The sequence below is a fragment of the Anabrus simplex genome, chromosome 2 (assembly GCF_040414725.1).
Source record: "Anabrus simplex isolate iqAnaSimp1 chromosome 2, ASM4041472v1, whole genome shotgun sequence".
Classification (NCBI taxonomy): domain Eukaryota; kingdom Metazoa; phylum Arthropoda; class Insecta; order Orthoptera; family Tettigoniidae; genus Anabrus; species Anabrus simplex.
Window position 1 is genome coordinate 1,032,845,194 of NC_090266.1, and position 21,580 is coordinate 1,032,866,773.

Here is a 21,580-nt window from a genome sequence, read left to right on the forward strand (position 1 = left end):
AAGTGGCATGCTACATCCCATATGGTAGTGTGATATCAGTAGATCCTTTATAATATTGCAATAGCTTCCAGCCTTGTGGTTGCTTAAAAAGTTCTTACAGATACATGTGAAAGACAGCCATGCCATTTTTTCACCACTACTCAACAAATAAAGGAAATGTTCATCAGGCTCTAAGTGGTCCTACAAATATTCCTTCCTTTATTTTTTGCTTCACTGATCCTAGGGAACTTCTCTTGCAAATACTTGAATGCATGTGATGTTTTGTCCATAGCTTCAACAAAGTTTTTGACGAGACCCAATTAATGTGCAGCAGAAATAGATACACGTTTTAGGGGTCAACAAGAGGAGTGTTCACCACATTTCTCTGTCTAGGAAGTAGTTCATTCCGAGCATGACATTTTTTTTCCACAATAGTGGTTTTGTCTCTCTCTGCTGTCCCACTCGCAATAGAAAGCAGCAGTACTTTGCATATCCTACCTGCATACCAAGCAGAACTGCAATTACCTTAAGATCTCCACATATGTGTCGTTTGTATTTTTCATATTGGATAAGTGTAACAGTATAAAGTTCTCATATGTCTCCTTCAAGTTAACTGCACGAGCAATCTGAACATAAGGATATTTGTTCTCAGGGTGGAGAAGTACTGCTTTGAGACTGGTTTGGAACTATGAATAAGCGCCACTCATTTACAATTAAATCATGGCATAGAGTCTCCATAATAGAGTCGATATCATTACAAAAAACCATGTCTGCCTTCCTAGGAGAAATATTCAGAAGTCACAAAAAGTACTCACTTTTGTACCAAGTGGCTGAAACTAGTCCCAAGACTGATGTAATATTTCCTTGATATATTGTCTTGTCAATTTATTTCTTATAATTGCACTTCAATACGGAATAAAAATGAAATTTATAGCTTATAAAAAGCAGGTGTTTACTCGTGAGAAATAAAGGCTAAGTAAATGATCGCTTAATTTTAATACTATACACTGAAATTAAGTGATACACTAAAGATATGGCAGACCACATCACTGATTTCAGAGGTTAGTTTATATTTTCTCACGCCTAGTTAAATTTTGTAAAGGCTTTTCCCACGTAAATTTATAGCGAGAAGGTTGTCATTTCTCTACTGGTGCCTGAAATATGTTTTCATCATCCATATAGTACGGTTAAGTTAGGTTAGGTGGTGCTGTTTGAGTAAGAAAACAAACATTTTACACAGAATGCAATTTAACATCTTCGGTATCGTTTTCTCGCTCTGCACACTTGCGAGTTCTCTTATTGACATTAGAAGGCGATATCGGATTGGATTAGATTAGTAATGCCCGTCGACTGTTGTTCTCTACAGAAAATTTGAAATGAAAGAGGATAACATATTTTTGTAATAAATGTGTAAATAATGTGGCCGATAGTGGTAGTTAACTCGTTAGAAATAATGGCTGAAGTAAACAATCACTTCATTTAAATGTCATATACTGAAATTATGTAAGAAAGTGATACACCTCAGGATATGGCAAAATACATCACTGTTTTCAGAGGATAGTTTATATTTTCTCGCGTCTAGTTAAATTTTTGAAAGGCCATTCCCATGTAAATTTATAGCGAGGAGGTTATCATTTCTGTACATGTGCTTGAAAAATGTCTTCCTGATACATATATGGTTACGTTGTGTGATGCCGTATGAAGAAAACTGCAACGTTTGCCACAGAAGCCTCTGGAGTGATAATGTAGTTTTTCAGAATGGAATTAAACATACACTTTCATGTAGTATCGGATTTCAAAAAATAACAAACAAGTAAGCCGTAGTGTAGATGTCATACGCGAAAACTCAAGTTTTGACAGCCCGATTGCCGTTTCATACTGACTTTAATGCGTATGTGGGTTTTCCAGATTTTTTAATGGAAAATAGGATATGACTGCAATTTGCTATAGCGAGCATATTTTTTGCAGTTGTGAATTCTCGTTATAACAGTCTTCTACTGGATTAAAAAGTAATAAAATTGAAGTGGAATCTTATATTTCATTCTAATTAAAAGTTACAAGTATTTTTGGTTCTTTGAGGAAATTCCAACTTCACAATACTATAATTATTTTATTCGGAACAACAAAGTTAATGGGACATATTTTGTCTCTTTAAGAGACATCCTCAGCCATAAAAAGGAACAAAAAACCAAAAAGCCAAGTTACTCATCATCATCTACTAAAGGCAATGCCTTGTCATTGTAGCCACATCTGACGATCTACTGCTAGCCTCTTCATGTTGCTGTATGAACCACATGCCAGTTCACAGACAGAGTTCCTGATGTATGACATCCTTGGTCGTCCCCTGGATCTCTTTCCCAGTACTTTACCTTCAAGGATGGTTTGGAGAAGAGAGTCATATCTCAGTACGTGTCCAAGGAACTTTGCTATTCTCTTCTTTATCGTATTTAACCCTTTGAGAGTAAGGTTTCTTAGACCACTGCACACCCCAAAATTTAGGTTATTGCACGTTTGCAAAACAACCCTCAAGAGGCATTAAATTTTAATGAAACGAATGAATTTAACATAGTATGTTAGCAAGACACCAAGCAACAAGTTTGAGCACAAAAATTGTGAAACATCATTTTTAGTAACGTTTTTTTGGTATGATAATCCTCAAAACAAGGTACAAGGAACAATTTTTACTTGCTTACTTAATCTGCTTACCCTCCAGGGTTGGTTTTTCCCTCGGATTCAGTGAGGAACCCCACCTGTACCGCCTCAAGGGCAGTGTCCTGGAGCGCGAGACATTGGGTCGGATGATACAACTGGGGAGAATGACCAGTACCTCGCCCAGGAGGCCTCACCTGCTATGCTGAACAGGGGCCTTGGAAGATTGGAAAGGATAGGCAAGGAAAAGGGAAGGAAGCCTTGAGTTAGGTACCACCCCGGCAATTTCCTGGAGGAGAAGTGGGAAACCATGGAAAACAAATTCCAGGATGGCTGAGGTGGGAATCGAACCCACCTCTACTCAGTTGACCTCCCGAGGCTGAGTGGACCCCGTTACAGCCCTCGTACCACTTTTCAAATTTCGTGGCAGGACGGGGAATCAAACCTGGGCCTCCGGGTGGTGGCAGCTAATCACACTAACCACTACACCAAAGAGGCGGACAATTTTTTGAAAATGTCAGTTTCTGAAGAGTTTTTCATCAGTGAAACATTCTGAATTCCTGACTTACTGCCATCAAAGTTAAAAGCGGTTGGCGTGAATTGGTTAGTTATAGTCTTGTCTTCCCAAACTCTGCGATTACTAGGCGCTTTATTTACATTTGTTCGCTTCGGACGTGGCGGCTGTAAAACCTCATTCTTACTTTCATTTAAGTCTTCGCCACTTGAATTATTTCCAAATATACCTCCTACATCGTCTTCATCACTGTCTTCAAATACTGAACAATCACTTTCAGTATTCATAAGAATTTCACGAACTGTATCGTCGCTTGTAAGCAAGTCAGCTCGACTTCGCGCAGCCATGTTCAACTGTTTGCAATTGACTCGCTAAAGCTGAAGACATTTGCTTAAAAACATTTCATTTCCAGCGCTCCCCGTGGTGATAACAATAACCTAATGACTTTAAAATATAGCCAACAGATGTAGGGAGCTACCAGTTTTTCAATCATTGTCCAAAGATATACAGTAACGAAGATATATCACTTCAAATTCCGACACGCAATATATTGCGCCGTGACCTTCAAGGGGTTAATAAACATCGATCCTCTTTTATGTTCTTTAAAACAAGGTCGTTTGTTTTTTATCTATCCAATTTGTTTTTGTAATTCTTCTCCAAAACCACATATCTGCAGCCTCAAGTTTTGTTTCTTCATGTTTCCCTAATGTCCAGGTTTCGCATCCATACAGTAGAACACTCCAACGAAGGTCTTGAAAAATGATTTTGTGGTCTCCAAACTGAGATGGTTGTTTAGCAACAAGTTTTTCTTATTTTGGAAGGCTTATGTTGCTACCATTATTCTTTTCTTGATTTCTGAAAGGGATCCGTTATCAGAGGTAATTACACTACCCAAATAGAAGAATTCTGTGAATTGTTCTATCAGTGTGTTATTTAATTTTAAGTGTATTCTACCTGTAGGCTTCTCTTTATCTCCTATCATGAATTTTGTTTTCTTTATATTTATTTTTAGTTTAAATTTTTCTAAAGATTTGTTGAATGCTCTTAGCATCTTACTCGTATCCTTTTCAGAATGACCTAAAATAGCAATATCATAAGTAAAGCAGATACTGTGCACCTGAATACCATTAAAATTGACCTCTTTAGTATGCTCTTTCATTTCTCTAACTGCATTTTCTATGAAAAGGTTAAAGAGATATGGTGACAGTGGGCAGCCATGTCGTACTCCTCTTCTAGTTTTTGCTTCTCTTGTAATACCTTTAATATTAACTTCTGTGGTTTGAGGTTTATATAGATTCAGAATAAGGTGTCTGTCTTTCCAGTCAAGTCCCATATTCCTCATTGCTTGAAAACGCAATTTCCACTCTACATTATCAAAGGCTTTTTCTAAGTATTAAAGAGTAGAAGAAAAAAAATAGTACACAAAGAAAGACCAGCAAGGAAGCAAGTACTCTGATATATGCAGTATTTCCCATCACATAACAATCTTCAATTATTCTTTAGATTTTTCTTCTATTGATGATGTTTGTTGTTTAAAGGGGCCTAACAGCTAGGTCATCAGCCCAGATTTTTCTTCGAGAACCCCCACCCTGAACTTAATTTCAGTGGAATCTTTAACTTCTTCATTTCAATGTATGAAATCACCAATTCGACCAATCCTGACCAACCTTCAACATTATTTCCTCAATATTACTTTTTGAATAAATGTGACTGATCGTCAGTCTAATTGCAACCGCCAATCAGTCAATTTAATTTTTAGCAATCGTACTACTTGTTCATCACAGTCTGTTGCTTTGTCCATTTTACTTATAGCAACTTTTATGTCAATAATTTTAATACTTTCACCTTTGTAATTGTTCACATTGTTAAAAAAAAATTAAAACCAACATTGTTATTTTGAATGTTAATTTTAGTTCTTAGTCTCTTCAAGATTTTTAAAATAAATTTCATCTTATTATATGTTATTTCAAGTGCTTATTTTTTATTTCGAGGTTAAGACTAAGGTTGATGATGCCTTCATACTAGGCGAAACATGTACCATTTTTAGTTAATAGATCAATGTAAATCATCCAAGACAATGACTTATTGTATTGATTAGGTGGTCAATTTAACAAATAACTTACTGTTATTATTCTAATCAAATATCATCAATACGGACCAAAATGATATTTATTACATGCAATCCCAAGAATTCAACTTTAAGTAACAATCTCTGGGAGAAGTTCTCCAGATTCAAGCTCAATTTTAATCAACAACAAGAATGTCAAATTACACCTTGCTAGCCATAAGTTAGAACTGTTATTTTAATATTTTAACTTAGCAATTATAAAAAGCACTCTGATATTATTTCAGAACAAATCCAAAGGATTTTAAGGACAGAGTAATATCTTTATATAATCTGTCTCATACATATCAGTGCTCCCTCCATAAGAACTTTTTTGAAGACAATCTAATAAACAAGGTTTCATAAACATTTAAGACATAACTTGTGAAAAACATCTCAATGGTGGGAATCATTTTTAATTGAATGCATGTTACTTTAAATTACATATGTCTCCGGAGGCACATTTAACTAGAGTCTTAAAGACTAGATTATCACTAAAGACTAAGATATGTTACATAAAAAATATTTTAGTGTTCTTTAAAATGTATGTGTATCTTTGATTTATGGTTTTTGTTCCTTTTCCGGCGGAAGATGTATGTTAAAGAGACAAAACATGACCCATTAACTTTGTAATTCTGAATAGAATAAATAATTATAGTATTGTAAAGGTGGAATTTCCTCAAAGAACCAATATACTTGAGTCAGTACACAGTAAAAAGTGCAGAGGTTCACTGGACAGCATGTACCGCAGAGCTTCAAGGATAGCATAGAGCTTTGCTGTGTGAACATTACACGTTTCAGGTACATAAAGAAGAAACCTCTTATTATCAACAATGGATGCATGGTCTACTTTTGCTTTTGCCTTCGAACCATCCGTGTACATAACTACTGACCCTGGATACTGGCTAACAACGGATACGAAGAGCCTCCATTAAATGGAGGGGTCCGTGTTTACCTTTGGGCCAGCGTGCAGGTCCACGATGATTTCAGGTTGTTGTATTAACCACCGATGTACCTTACTAGGTCACCTAACAGGACAAGGAACTGAAGGTACGAGATAATCCGTAACTGCTCACCAAGTGTATATGAACCGGCTGCACTGCTCGTCGATAAGCAGCATACAGCCAGCTGCTTACGTTGTGGAATACACAGGCATAGCTCGGGTGAAGTGACATCTGCCGAAAATTCACGCCATAGGACAATAGAGTTAGCTGGCACCTCAGGTGTAAAGGCAGCACAGCAGATTCAGCAAGCAGGCTAGCAATGGGATTTGTATGAAAGGCTCCAATTGCCAAGCTAACTCCGCTGTGGTGGACGCTATTCAGTTTATCAAGAACGCTTTTCCTTGCCGACTTCTTGAAGTCAAAGATAGATAACCTGACACCGCGGTCCAGAGTTCACGACTGGAAAATCGAGGATTGTTGTGAACTGTGTGTTTATTTTGGATTACAGATTCCCATGGGAATTATCCAGAAGCCTTCCATGAAATCATTTTTGAGTAAAAATCCTATTCTTGGCACACCAATATTCAACAATGTATTGGCACAGGACAGGCTTGAAGTGATAAACATATCTTTACATTTTGTTGATAATGAACTACTTGAAAACTATGAAGCCAACAAAAATTTAAGATAAATCCAATCATAACACACCTGAACGAAAAATATTCCTTCTTTCTTCCCCTTTCTTCCTAATAATTCATTACTGTCGATACTGCCTATTATTCTTATTAACAATATTATATTTAAACATATATCACGATGTATTAATTTATTACTATTATTCTATTACCTCAGAAGTTTGTTTCATTTTATTCAAGAGTTTGTCACACTGAAGCCAACTTTTAGGAGTGTTAAATTTCTTTTTTACTTTTTACTAACAAAGTCTATTGGTGGTCCGTATCTCTTCAAAATTTGGGTTATTTATATGCAAACATGCCGGCCCCGTGGTGTAGGGGTAGCGTGCCTGCCTCTTACCCGGAGGCCCCGGGTTCGATTCCTGGCCAGGTCAGGGATTTTTACCTGGACCTGAGGGCTGGTTTGAGGTCCACTCAGCCTACGTGATTAGAATTGAGGAGCTACCTGACGGTGAGATAGCGGCCCCGGTCTAGAAAGCCAAGAATAATAGCCGAGAGGATTCGTCATGCTGACCACACGTCACCTCGCAATCTGCAGGCCTTCAGGCTGAGCAGTGGTCACTTGGTGGTCCAAGGGCCTTCAAGGGCTGTAGTGCCATGGGGTTTGGTTTTTATATGTAAATGTTGTTGAAATATAAATGTTCATTTGTAGTACTGTAACATAGCTGCTACTTGGACAATTACATTACCATCAGTTGGCGTGCGCGAGAGAAATTTACATCCTGGCTTCAAGAAAATGTAAATTGCTACTTACTGCAACTTCTGCCGATTGCAAAAAAAACAAACACCCCTATTAACGGTATAAAAAAGGATGGAAAAATTTACCTCAAGGACCTGCAGTGTAGAGGATAGCTTTGGCTCTTTCACTGGCAACTGTAGAACATACGCTGCGCTCTTTGAACACAGGTCTCCAACTGTAAAAATTCCATTTTCTTCCAGTTTCTCAATCAATGGCTTTGACCTGTAAATATAAGAATATAATAAAATATTTATACTACAAAATCCCCCCCCATCTACACAACTCTGTGAAAAGTAAAATTCTTGTATGGATACATCAGCATCAAACTTTGTATACTTCATCTCATGTTATGACCTTTTATAATTCAAAAAATCTTTTCATTGCATACCGTATATTCAGTCAATAAACTTGCACAGTTTTATTATGCCAGGGAAGCAACAAGAAGCATTCAGAACAATTTGTAGCAAATGTTATAATTTAAGATCATTCCAAAAGCAAGGAAGTGCAGCTTTCATTGGTAAAGAGAATATAAAACCTCCATATACAGTAAAACCTCGTTAATTCGAAGTCGTTGGGACTCGAAAATCGGACTTCGAATTACGTGATTTCGAATTAACCGCCAATTTGCAATTCAGAAGTAGCAACCCTAGCCGTGTTACAAAATATTCTAAGGCCCGTTACTGCATGCAGTTAACCTTGATTCACAGTTTATACCTTTCAAATGCCAAAGAGGAAGAACTATTTCCAAAATGTATCCATGAAGGTGCATTTACAGCATTCAAATAATGCACTCGGATATCTCACTGGTAAACATAACCTCACTCAACGAAAGAAAAAAAAGCACGATTCAAAGATGAGGAGAAATCTATGCTGGCTCCCATGTGCAAATGCTTTATTAATTGGATTACTATACTGTATGCACTTTAGATGCCTTGTATTTACACAGAAAGTACCTGATGCCCTTAAAATCGAACTTTCCTACGACTCTTATCCTTGTACGATTTCCCGCCATGGCACTTCTCTCGTACTTCAGAAATGTAAACACTTGCCGCGTCACAAAGTATTCTAAGACCCATTAATACATGCAATCACCTCGATTCACAGTTTAAACCTTTCAAATGCCATGGAAAAAACTATTTCCGAAATGTATCCAACAAGGTGCATTTACAATGTTCAAATAATGCACTTGGATAAATCACTGACAAACATAACCTCAAGCAATGAAAGGAAAAAAAAAAAAAAAAAAAAAAAAAATCGCACAATTCAAAGACAAGGATAAATTATGCCGGTTCCGCTGTGCAAATGCATTATTTTTTGGATTTCTGTATCATTTGCATTTTTAGATGCTTTGTACTGGCATGGAAAGTGCCCGACATTGTAGCTTATCGAACTTTCCTATGACGTGGGGATAAAGTACCTCGCTTCCATGTGCCTTGCAACGCACTACTATGACCCCCATCCCTCACCCTTGTACGATTTCCTGGCTGACAATTTCTCCTTTAAAACCATAAGACCGTTTGGGCTCGCATTAAAATAAAGCAATGCAGTTTCACCGGCAATGACAATATTGTTCGGTGCCTACAAATTTATTATATGAGCCACGTTTTTTCGCCAACTGTCGGCATCGCCAGTGTTCGCGGATTTTGTTTTCCCGCACACTGCCTGTTGCGTGATATTACGGCGTTCCTTAAAAGGTTGAATACAAAAGAATTCAGATTTCATTCAACTTAGCAATCATGAAGCGCACTGTAGACCCACCGAAGTGAGTGTAAGTGCGGAAAGCTACCCCTCCACGTTCCGGAACGCGCGTTCTATTATGGCGCGGATAAATTTCGAGTTGAAATTACTCTGTAACATACTATTGTTTTAAAATGTAAAGGCAGTTTCGAATTAAAAGTCTGAATTTCGATAATGGGGCCGACATTGTACTTCGAATTACGAATTATCCGTATTTCGAATTAAACAATTGAAATAACATGCAAAACTGTATCTCATGTTTCCGGGAACGAGAGCTGCTTCGAATTAGGCGGGATTTTGAATTAAACGATTTCGAATTATCGAGGTTCTACTGTATTAACTAGCCAAGAAATCCCTGTGATAATTTGCTCCTTCTTATAGGTTGTGCTTTTACTCAGAGGCATAGAAATTTCCTGATAACCACTTTTAGTATTATTTAGCAATGAACCTGTTTTACTAAATGGAAGATTAATGGCTTTGCTGAAGCATATTTTAACATACAGTCATGGTCATGCTTCACAACCAACATTAAAAAAATTAACGTAAATACAGCAAAACCTCATTAGTGCGTTCCGCATAACATGTTTTCCTGCCTAGCATGTTGTAAATTCAAAGTCCCGATTCTCATTGTATTAAATCCACATAAAAATATCTCACTAATTGAATCATGAATTTTCGCAATTACTGCTTAGTAGATCAAGATTGCGTGCCAAAAGCCTGGATTAAATTCCAAACCTCTCCGCAGCGCTCATATGAAGTGAGGGCATATGACGCTGTCGATGGCGATTCGTCCGTCGGATGGGGACGTTAAGCCTTGAGCAGACCCCTTGGTGCTATTCAACAGGAGTAGGCTATGTGCCGACACCGGTTTTCACCCTCTCCCTACTATCATGCATCACGTCATTCATTTAATCTCATTAACTCCTCTGATGAGGTTGATGTCAGGAAGGGCATCCGGTCATAAAAACCTGCCACGACAGATTCATCTCACCTCATACCCGACCCCGTAGGGAAATGGGAAAACGGTTGCACAAACAGCAAACTGCTTAGTACGATCACATTTTTTCTAAACCTGGAAAGGTAATTTATCATCTCTTGTGAAAGGAACATGATTTCCAACTCGGGTAATAAAGACCCCTCCCCACAGTTGAATGATAACGGGAAATAAGTCAATGCACTTTAAACATAACAAAATGTATAAAAAAATGAACTTTATATTCAATTCTTGGAGTTATACAGGTCGGTCAGAAGTAGCCAAACTTATTACAAGAGGCATTCCTGAACTTCACAGGATAAGTTGCAACTTCGGGGAGCAAGCTGTTAGCCTCAAGAATGTTCAGTTTTGCTTGCTGGTTAGCAGCGAGATTGCTGAATAAGACAGTGAGCCTGTTTGTGCTTGTATTTCGCACTCCATTCAGAAATTAGAAATTTATTTTGTGTTGAGTGGTACACTGAAGGGTTATTACAAGTCATAAAAATCATTTTCGTCCATATTGAAAGTTTCATAAAGTATATAGGAAAATATTTAATATTTATTTCCACCTATTCAATACAATACAATAAACATAGGTCTATATTAAATTGTATTGAATAGGTGGAAATAAATATTAAATATTTTCCTATATATTTTACACTGAAGGGTAGCGAATATCTAAATCATGAATCGTTAAAAGGGCACAAGTCCATTGAACCTAGTTCTGGCAAAAAAGTGTCCGTATCCTGCATTATTGCATTATGGAAGAAAAAAAACTCTTGTAATAAGTTTGGCTACTTCTGACTGACCTGTATAACTCCAAGAATTGAATATAAAGTTGATTTTTTGAATACATTTAGTTATGTTTAAAGTGCATTGACTTATGTCCCTTTAGCAATTCATACAGTTTTGCTTATTGCATTTGCATTTAAAAAGTGCTATTCTTTGAAAATTAGCCTTCATTTGGGATATGAAACAAAGTATTTATTGGTAACTGTTGAATATAATGCATTTACATTAATAGAAACATGGTCAATTTCTGAAAAAAAGAAAAACTAATTATTTTTGAAAGCATGAAGTCTATCTAAGCCAACAAGTGTTTACATTATCACGTACTAATACTGAAATATCACCAGAAGGGATAGAAAAAAATCAAGAAATATTTACATTAGCCATTCCTCCTTCATATCAATACGGAATGATTTTTAGTGTTACCCTCTCTATTCTTTAGAAAGAGACCATTAAAACCCTGGGTACTATAATCAGTCTTTATCACCCTCATCCTCCAAACCACCCACATTGTTCCGTTTTAGAATGAGAATGAAAATCCATACCCTGTTTCTAGTCATTTGACCGGGTCAGGAATGGAATGAATGAAGCCCCATCTAGCGGCGAGGATAGGAATTGTGCTGGCTGCGGAAGCCTGTCGCACTCCTCTGGGATAATGATTAAATGAATGACAGATGAAATGAAATGATACTGGAGTGTGATGCTAGAATGAATTATGACAGGGAAAACTGGAGAACCTGGAGAAAAACCTGTCCCGCCTCCGCTTTGACCAGCACAAATCACACATGAAGTGACTGGGATCTGAACCACGGAATCAGGCGGTGAGAGGCCGGCGCGCTGCCACCTGAGCCACGAAAGCTCTCCATTTTAGAATATCTTTGTAAAATCCTCCTTATCCTGTAGAATGTATGGTAGGAGCTGCTCAATATCCTACAACTTATTAGTGTGGATGAGAATAGAACCCTTAGGATAGGCCAAGTTATGTGGAAGCGTAATGTCTCCTACACCTGGCTGAATTAGCTTAAATGTGTTTCACAAAACTTCCAATGTAGGGAGAAACAACACATCCAGGACTTACTACCTTTTAACACTCCATGAAAGAATATATAAGAACCGACAACCCCGAATAAGCTCGAGATTATCCCGGATTTAATGCTTTCTAACATTAAAGGATGGTTATAACCCATAGGAACAGATTCATATATATGATGTGACATTTTAGGTCTATTGTAATTGGCAGCGAATTTTATGTGACAGGACTGTACGCCATGTGCTCTGCGCAGAGTGTTTGCGGCGGAACCCAAAGGGATGACTTTTTTTTCTTTTGTATAACCTGTTGAGGGGTGAAGAGCAGCCTTATCACCACAAGAGAAGACGGGAAAATTCTTTAATACTGCTGAACTTTCCATCCACGAGAAATATTACATTCAAAACCTTTCGTAATATCAAAATTTCAGATTCGACGTCTTAATAAACATTCTCCAACAAATGTGCATAAAAGCTTTGATATTGTATTTTTAGGAAGGCATAAATAATGATATTAGGAATTAAAATTAATTGTGGAACTAATTAATTAATTAAGAAATTAGGGGACATGTTAATTACAACGTAGAGGAATTCAGGACGTCAATTGAATCACGAGGTATAACGTCAGAGCTCAGAATATAGGTGGCGAACTCGAACAAGGATTCTCTTACTTGCTTACTTAATGGCTACGCGTGTTGTTCAAAAGCTCACTACGCAGGGAGGTCTTTTATAGACCTGGATGGCTGATACTTGCACCACGAGGAGAACAGTGGCATTTCTTGATAGTTTAACAGGCATCTACTATCATAGCAGACGTCAATAGTGCCTATTAAGAAAGTACGTATCATTACGTGTCAACTGTGAAACCACGAGTGGGGAATTTATACTAATATTTTCATGACAGTTTCAGTGCACATCAAGCAGTACCAGTTCGATATTGGCCAAGGCAATGAAGACCTACAGTAGGAAATTTGTGTGCCCCGGAGACATCGCCCAGATCAAGATGCAACACTAAAAGGCAGGACCGATGCTGACAGCGTCCTAATGCCATGAATCCAGCCTAGAAGGAGACCAGGGTCATCAAGACATCCAAGTTAAGTCGACAATTCATTTATACTGGGTATTATCTGTTCTATGTAGCTGTAATAAGTAGTTAACTTTCTTCTTGAAGAGGTTATTGACTGAACAGTAGTTTAAGTAGATTTCTAGTATCTTCACCATGTCATTTTCTTGTGTTATACGACGTTGAATTTGTATTTTCTCCTACTATACGATTTTAAGGTGCGTGATGATGGTATGTCAACGCCATCGACCACGCGGATTTCAATAAGTCATGTCATTGGACAAGTATCTGCAAATGACCGAGCCGCAGGTGCAACAATATCGGATGGGTATCTGTTGAGAGACCAGACTAACGAATGGTTCATCGAAAGGGGGGTAGCAGCCTTTCGGTAGTTGCAAGGGCGGCAGTCTAGATGATTGACTGATACGGCCTTGTAATAATACTCAACATGGCTTAGCTGTGTTGATACTGCTACACGGCTGAAAGCAACGGGAAACTACAGCCGTAACTAACTCCCAAGGACATGCAGCTCTCTCTGTATGAATGATGTACTGATGATGGCTTCCTCCCGGGTAAAATATTCCGGAGGTAAACTAGTCCCCCATTCGGATCTCCGGGTGGGGACTACACGAGAGGGGGCGATCATCAGGAAGATGGGTACTGACATTCTGCGAGTCGGAGCGTGGAATGTTAGAAGTTTGAATCGTTGTGGTAGGTTAGAGAATCTGAAAAGGGAGATGGATAGGCTAAAGTTAGATGTAGTTGGTATAAGTGAAGTACGTTGGCAGGAAGAACAAGATTTTTGGTCAGGCGACTACCGAATTATCAACACAAAATCAAACAGGGGAAATGCAGGAGTTGGTTTAATAATGAATAAGAAAATAAGGCAGCGGGTAAGCTACTACGACCAGCATAGTGAAAGAATTATTGTCGTCAAGATAGACACCAAACCAATGCCCACCACAATAGTGCAGGTCTATATGCCTACTAGTTCAGCGGATTATGAAGAAATCGAAAGAATATATGAGGAGATGGAAGATTTAATACAATATGTAAAAGGTGACGAGAATCTAATTGTGATGGGAGACTGGAATGCAGTGGTAAGCCAAGGAAGAGAAGGTAGTACAGTAGGAGAATTTGGATTGGGACAAAGGAACGTCTAATTGTGATGGGAGACTGGAATGCAGTGGTAGGCCAAGGAAGAGAAGGTAGTACAGTAGGAGAATTTGGATTGGGACAAAGGAACGAAAGAGGAAGTCGGCTGGTTGAATTCTGCACTGATCATAATTTAGTCCTTGCCAATACTTGGTTCCAACACCACAAACGACGGCTGTATACGTGGACGAGACCTGGAGACACTGGAAGGTATCAAATAGGCTACATTATGATTAGGCAGAGATTCAGAAACCAGGTGTTGGATTGCAAAACTTTCCCAGGAGCAGACGTGGACTCTGACCACAACTTGTTGGTCATGAAATGCCATCTGAAGCTGAAGAAATTGAAGAAAGGAAAGAATGCAAAAAGATGGGATCTAGACAAGTTGAAAGAAAAGAGTGTGAGGGATTGTTTCAAGATACATGTTGCACAAGGACTAAATGAAAAGGCTGAAGGAAACACTATAGAGGAAGAGTGGAGAGTCATGAAAAATGAAGTCAGTAGGGCTGCTGAAGAAATGTTAGGAAGGAAGAAAAGATCAACCAAAAATCAGTGGATAACTCAGGAGATACTAGACATGATTGATGAACAAGGAAAATACAAGAATGCTAGAAATGAAGAGGGCAGAAAAGAATACAGGCGATTAAAGAATCAAGTGGATAGAAAGTGCAAGGTAGCTAAGGAAGAATGGCTGAAGGAGAAGTGCAAGGATGTCGAAGGCTGTATGGTCCTGGGAAAGGTAGATGCTGCATACAGGAAAATCAAGGAAACCTTTGGAGAAAGGAAATCTAGGTGTATGAATATTAAGAGCTTAGATGGAAAGCCACTTCTAGGGAAAGAAGACAAAGCAGAAAGATGGCAGGAGCATATCCAACAGTTGTATGAAGGTAAAGATGCAGATAATTTGGTTCTGGATCATGAAGAGGCTGTTGATGCTGATGAAATGGGAGACCCAATTTTGAGGTCAGAGTTTGACAGAGCTGTGAGTGACCTAAATAGGAACAAGGCACCTGGAATTGATGACATTCCCTCTGAATTACTGACTGCCTTAGGAGAAACCAGCATGGCAAGGTTATTTCATTTAGTGTGCAAGATGTATGAGACAGGAGAAGTCCCATCCGATTTTCAGAAGAATGTTGTTATACCTATTCCCAAGAAAGCCGGTGCTGACAGGTGTGAAAACTACCGCACCATTAGTTTAGTATCTCATGCCTGCAAAATGTTAACATGTTTTATTTACAGAAGAATGGAAAAACAAGTTGAAGCTGAGTTGGGAGAAGATCAATTTGGCTTCAGAAGAAATGTAGGAACACGTGAAGCAATCCTGACTTTACGTCTGATCTTAGAGGATCGAATCAAGAAGGACAAGCCCACGTACATGGCATTCATAGATCTAGAAAAGGCATTCGATAATGTTGATTGGACCAAGCTATTTATGATTCTGAAGATGATAGGGATCAGATACCGAGAACGAAGAATTATCAACAATCTGAATAAAAATCAGTCTGCAGTGATAAGAATCGAGGGCTTTGAAAAAGAAGCAGCAATCCAGAAAGGAGTGAGGCAAGGCTGCAGTTTGTCCCCTCTCCTTTTCAATGTTTACATAGAACAGGCAGTAAAGGAAATCAAAGAGAAATTTGGAAAGGGAATCACAGTCCAAGGAGAGGAAATCAAAACCTTGAGATTTGCTGATGATATTGTTATTTTATCTGAGACTGCAGAAGATCTCGAGAAGTTGCTGAATGGTATGGATGAAGTCTTGGGTAAGGAGTACAAGATAAAAATAAATAAGTCCAAAACAAAACTAATGGAGTGCAGTCGAACGAAGGCAGGTGATGCAGGAAATATTAGATTAGGAAATGAAGTCTTAAAGGAAGTAGATGAATATTGTTACTTGGGTAGTAAAATAACTAACGATGGCAGTAAGGAGGACATAAAATGCAGACTAGCACAAGCAAGGAAGAGCTTTCTTAAGAAAAGAAATTTGCTCACTTCAAACATTGATATCGGAATTAGAAAGATGTTTTTAAAGACTTTCGTGTGGAGCGTGGCATTGTATGGAAGTGAAACATGGACGATAACTAGTCCGTTGTCACCAAACACTATTTCAGGACTGTGGTCATGGAAATGGACTTAACATCGGCAGTCTAGAAAATACGTAAGTTTTTCATTATATTAATAATTGTATGTATTTTATTTTTTACCATTATTGTTTCATATTATCACTAATCTCTCTATCATTGACAAGTTTACGCTACGTAAACAATACTGTGTATATATATATATATATATATATATATATATATATATATATATATATATATATATAAACTTGTTTTTAAGTGATTTGATAGAATCTGAGGATGTTCTTGTAGAACGAAACATGTCATTCTTTGTATGTTAGTGTGTGTTTTACAGATATGTTTATAGTGTTTTAATTTACATTGTATTTGCTGTGTGTTTGACAGACTGAAAAGCCTTTGTTACATTTAACTAAGTCAACACTGAAAACATGGCTTCATTTTTAACAAAGTATCTGCGAGTAGCTGTTTTCGTGAGAGAACCATAAGTGATAGCGTCTTCACAAAATATTATTGAACCACGAGGTAAGCCACATGTCTCCCTATAAAATAAAATTGAGCGTATGATATTGTTAGAGCCTTTTGTCATACTAGACGAGCGTCATCGCGATAATATCAAAATCGTAGCTTCAAAACTCCACCGCATTTACTCACGTATTAGACCCCCATTTTCCCCTCACATTTACAGCCAAAAAGTAAAAGGGGGGGGGGGTCCAATATGCAATAACCTCAAATTTTGTGCAGTGAACACACGATTTCTAGGCTATAAATTGTGCGCGTAAATATTCAACATTATTCTTTAACAAATTTATGAATGTATTCTGAGTTTTACCGGCTAATTTTTGTTCGAAGGCAGTATTTCTAAATTTAGGGCTACATATAACTTAAAAGAAAATAATAGAGTCAGTTTTAGTTACTCTTATATCATGCCTCTGCCTGCTATCATTTCTTGATGGATACAGTACTTTTGCATCCATCTCTTGGCACAGGCCAGAGTAAAGTGTAGCTTCCACCGAAGTCCAAATCAACATCATGGCTGTGACAATATGGAAGCTGCTGGTGTATGGGTAGTGCTGAGTAATGACATTCAGAGCACGACTAGTGCCTCTGAGTGTTATGAAAGGTGCTGCTCACAGGGTCAGACATGCTGCAATAGTACTTTCTGACCCAGTGAGGAAAGCAATGGTAAACTACCTCACTCCTCATCTTGCCTAGTATGCCTCATTTTGGTGCTGCCATTGGTTTTTGGGGTTTCCTTATAACCCCACAACCTTTGGTGGTGCTATTTGAGGATCCAACCAGCCTCTGGGCTGTTGACCAGACAGACATATCATGCCATACGTTTCATCTCATTAACCTCCCTAATGAGGCTGACATCAGGAAGTGCATCCGGTCGTACAAACTCGCTATGAAGATTCGTCTCGCTTCATACTCAACCCCATACAGAAAAGGGATAAGGGTATCATATTATGCAATATTAATACAAAAGAACGTAATGGCAGTTATTTGTGTCTGTCAGTTAAGGAGTAGGCCTACCACACAGCAAACCTGATCACCGCTTTCATTTGAATTATCGTCGTCTTGTGCCGCCAACTTCCCTGCTATCGGCGTGTCGCCATTCCAAATGACAATTGCGAGTATTCGAGATTTCGTCTGTTTTGCAACTTTAAAAAAAGTTTTGTTTCCAACTATAGAGTCCAAACCGTGAGAATACACGGTGCCTTAGGTGGCTTATAAACATTTGTTATAGTGATATCATGCACTTGTATGACAACCGTATGCATATCTTCCTTCACATTAACAGAAATTAGTGAAGCATCGTTTAGGCTGCTCCAAACACACGTAGAATTCCATATACTTCGTGATAAGTTGCACCAAGAGCAGTACATCCAGGAATTCGGCCTCTGCTTCGGAATGCTTCTTCGTTGGAAACACAAGTTTCCTGAATGGCGACAATGTCGATGTTATTGTCCAATAGGAATTTCAACAGATAGTCGCACTTTGCCTAGCTAATGCTCTCGACATTCATTGTAGGAGTCTGATAGATGGACCAATGTTTCTCGTTAAGAAGATCTGAGAAGAACTGTTTCTATTATTTCGTCGAAAATATGGCATTGCCAGGAGATCCTGTGGATTGCCTGTTTTCGCTGTTGCTCAGTTAGCACCACCCAGGAGGCACCTGTAAGGCAATTAGAGGTTAAACCTACGGACGTGAGCAACGCTACCCTGTTTCCCGATCAATGCCACAAGAAAAGTGATAGATGCCTTCCCCCACAGCCAGCACAGGCCTATAATAATACAAATTGGTTGCACGGTCCCTGTCATATGATCAACTGCACATGCTCGATGAAACTTCCATAAAGTTGACTGGGCAAAGTTTTCAAGGGAACTGGATAAGTGCATTCGCTGGATCCCTCCATCTCATAAGAACTACCATTGGTTCATCGATGCAGTAACAACAGCTAAAAAGTTTATGCCAAGAGGATATCGAAAAGAATATATCCCAGGATGGAGTGATGAAAGTGAAACACTGTACTAACAATTCCAGCAAAGTAATGACCAAGAGATAGCTACAGAACTTTTGACCAGCTTAGACTTATCTTGAAGGCAGAAATGGACAGACACAGTTGAAAATATGGACTTTACCCACTCAAGCAGTGAAGCATGGAGCCTTCTGAAGAGATTGGGAGGAAGTGGATCAGTATGCAGAAAACCTTCAGACGTAACACCTGACCAAATTGCTTCCCACATCATTACCACATCAAGAGTGCCTCCCGACAAGAAACATACCAAACATATTAGAAAACAGCTTCGTGATTTGAAAAAGACGACATCTCCCTCATTTGAATATGCACGTCCCTTCACAGTTATAGACATTGACATGGGACTGAAGGACCTCAAACCTTTTAAGTCACCTGGTTTCGATGGCATCCATCCAGAATTTCTGATTCATTTGGGAGGATATGCTAAGAAATGGTTGGCAGAGTTCTTTACTGACATTCTGCTGACTGGTCAACTTCCATTGGAGTTCAAGAAGGCAAAGATAATTTCTATTCTGAAACCTGGCAAACCCAGCAACAAGGTAGAAAGCTATCGACCCATCGCCCTTCTTAGCTGCTGCTACAAACCTTTTGAAAGGTTGATATATAACAGAATAAGTAGCGCAATCCTAGAGCATATTCCAGTGGAACAGGCAGGCTTCAGACCAGGACGTAGCTCTGGTGACCAAGTATTGTCTCTTACATCCTTCATTGAGGCAGGATATCAAATGAAGCTGAAAACGTCTGTAGCATTTGTTGATCTTACTGCTGCCTTTGACACTATGGAGGGAAGGCCTTATCTACAAATTTCTTCGTATCATACCATGCAGAACGATGGCTCAACTGATTAACATGTTAAGTGATCGGAAGTTCCAAGTAATCACTGGAAGCGAGATAAGCAAGGAGAGGAAGCTAAACAACGGATTCAATTTTGAAGCACAAATTACTTTGTTTCTCAGCTGTAAATATCTATATATATATATTACTGATATTGTCTGTATAAGCCACACGCTAAATAATAAGTGAGAATCCATTTGCAAATGGTTTCTAGAGATGGTCTCTGTTATTTCCAGGTGGCGTATGTGTAGCAGAAGCCACCCCTTCTGAATAAAGCCATGCTGTAAATAGTCTGCAACCCAACAGCTAATAGCTAGCGTATGTTACGAGTTGTACTTCCGAATATAATACATAGTGACCGGAAGCATTCTTTGGATAACTGCAGCTATTGAAAGCAAGACCTTTTTTTAAAAGTATGTTTCATGCTTGTTCTCTACATTTATCACATCAGGATTTACCTAACCAGCTGTAATTGAGCTAGACTGCATTGTTTAGGTTAGGTATGCTACTAAGTGCCACCCAGACAGTGTCCAAATACCACGATGGAAAGAATAAAAATAAATAACAGGAAAGCTTGTTGCTTTTATGGATATCTACAGGTGTGGCGGTAATGCCTTTTATTATCACGTTTAATTTCCCACATTCGTTTCCTCCATATTTTATTTTATTAAAGCGCAGTATGTTCTGAGTCTCTGAAAATCGTAAAAGTAGTTTGTGGGGACAAAATCAATACCATTATTATTATTATTATTATTATTATTATTATTATTATTATTATTATTATTACTATTATTATTTAGGTATGTTGGCGAGTAAAACAATAGTTATGATTGGGTTGTTTTTACTGCATTTTAAACCTACTTCTCTCCAAATGATTACATAGGCTATACTGGCCTGAGTTACGAGATATTAAACAATCACTTTGTTAATTGTTGTGTGTGTCCTCCGCGCCTACGATCTCCGCAGCCCGCCCGATACATGGATGTTTCCAGAGACCACGAGGCAAACTGCACTGCGCTGACGTGATCGTTGGTGACGTCGGACAGCGCTATAAAAGGAGCAACGTTTCTCGCCTCTCCAGGACTCCTACAGTGTTCAACGACCAGACTACACCGCAAGTCAGACAGGTGGACTGATTCCTGGCCATGAGGTTTCACCTCCGGATATTGCCTCATTCATCCTGCATCCCGTAGCCACGTCGAGCACCCATCCAAGCATTCTGCTACTCACTCAAGTCCCCTGCAGTGCTTTGACTCCAATCATAGCATTCTGCTATATATGAATACTAGACGCAAGTTCCTTGCAAGTTATACGCCTCCTGTTAGCATTCTGCTAATACGAACTCTCTCTTGACAAGTTACACTTGTTATTATACATGACTGATAGTTTTCGACTATCAAGAACATTCTCTCATTTGAACAGACTGTCTCATCAAGACCAGATTGAATGTATATAGGAATCTCCATCAGTACCTATGTAAATAATACTTGGGCCCTCAGCCTACTACCTTATATTAACATTAAACGTGTGCAACTCAACAAGCTTCAAGAAAAGTTTCGTTCTATTTTATGTACATATTGTATAAATGTGTTGAAGCAATAAACTTTTATGTTGTGCCTTGTATACCAAGTTCCTTGTATACAACATTAATGATCTCACCTGCTACATTATTTTTTTAAATTTATTTTTTGCTAGTTGCTTTTCGCCGCACCGACACAGATAGGTCTTTTGGCGACAACGGGACAGGAAAGGGCTAGG

At 38.5% G+C, this 21,580-nt stretch overlaps 1 protein-coding gene across 1 annotated transcript in view; it reads right to left on the reverse strand.

The window, feature by feature from the left end:
- Nucleotides 1–21,580, reverse strand: part of LOC136863766 (uncharacterized) — a 229,715-nt gene that overhangs the window by 43,653 nt on the left and 164,482 nt on the right. Inside the window, exon 10 of the mRNA XM_067140119.2 lies at nucleotides 7,708–7,843. Coding sequence (XP_066996220.2) covers nucleotides 7,708–7,843 — 136 coding nt within the window. The remainder of the gene's footprint in view (nucleotides 1–7,707; nucleotides 7,844–21,580) is intronic.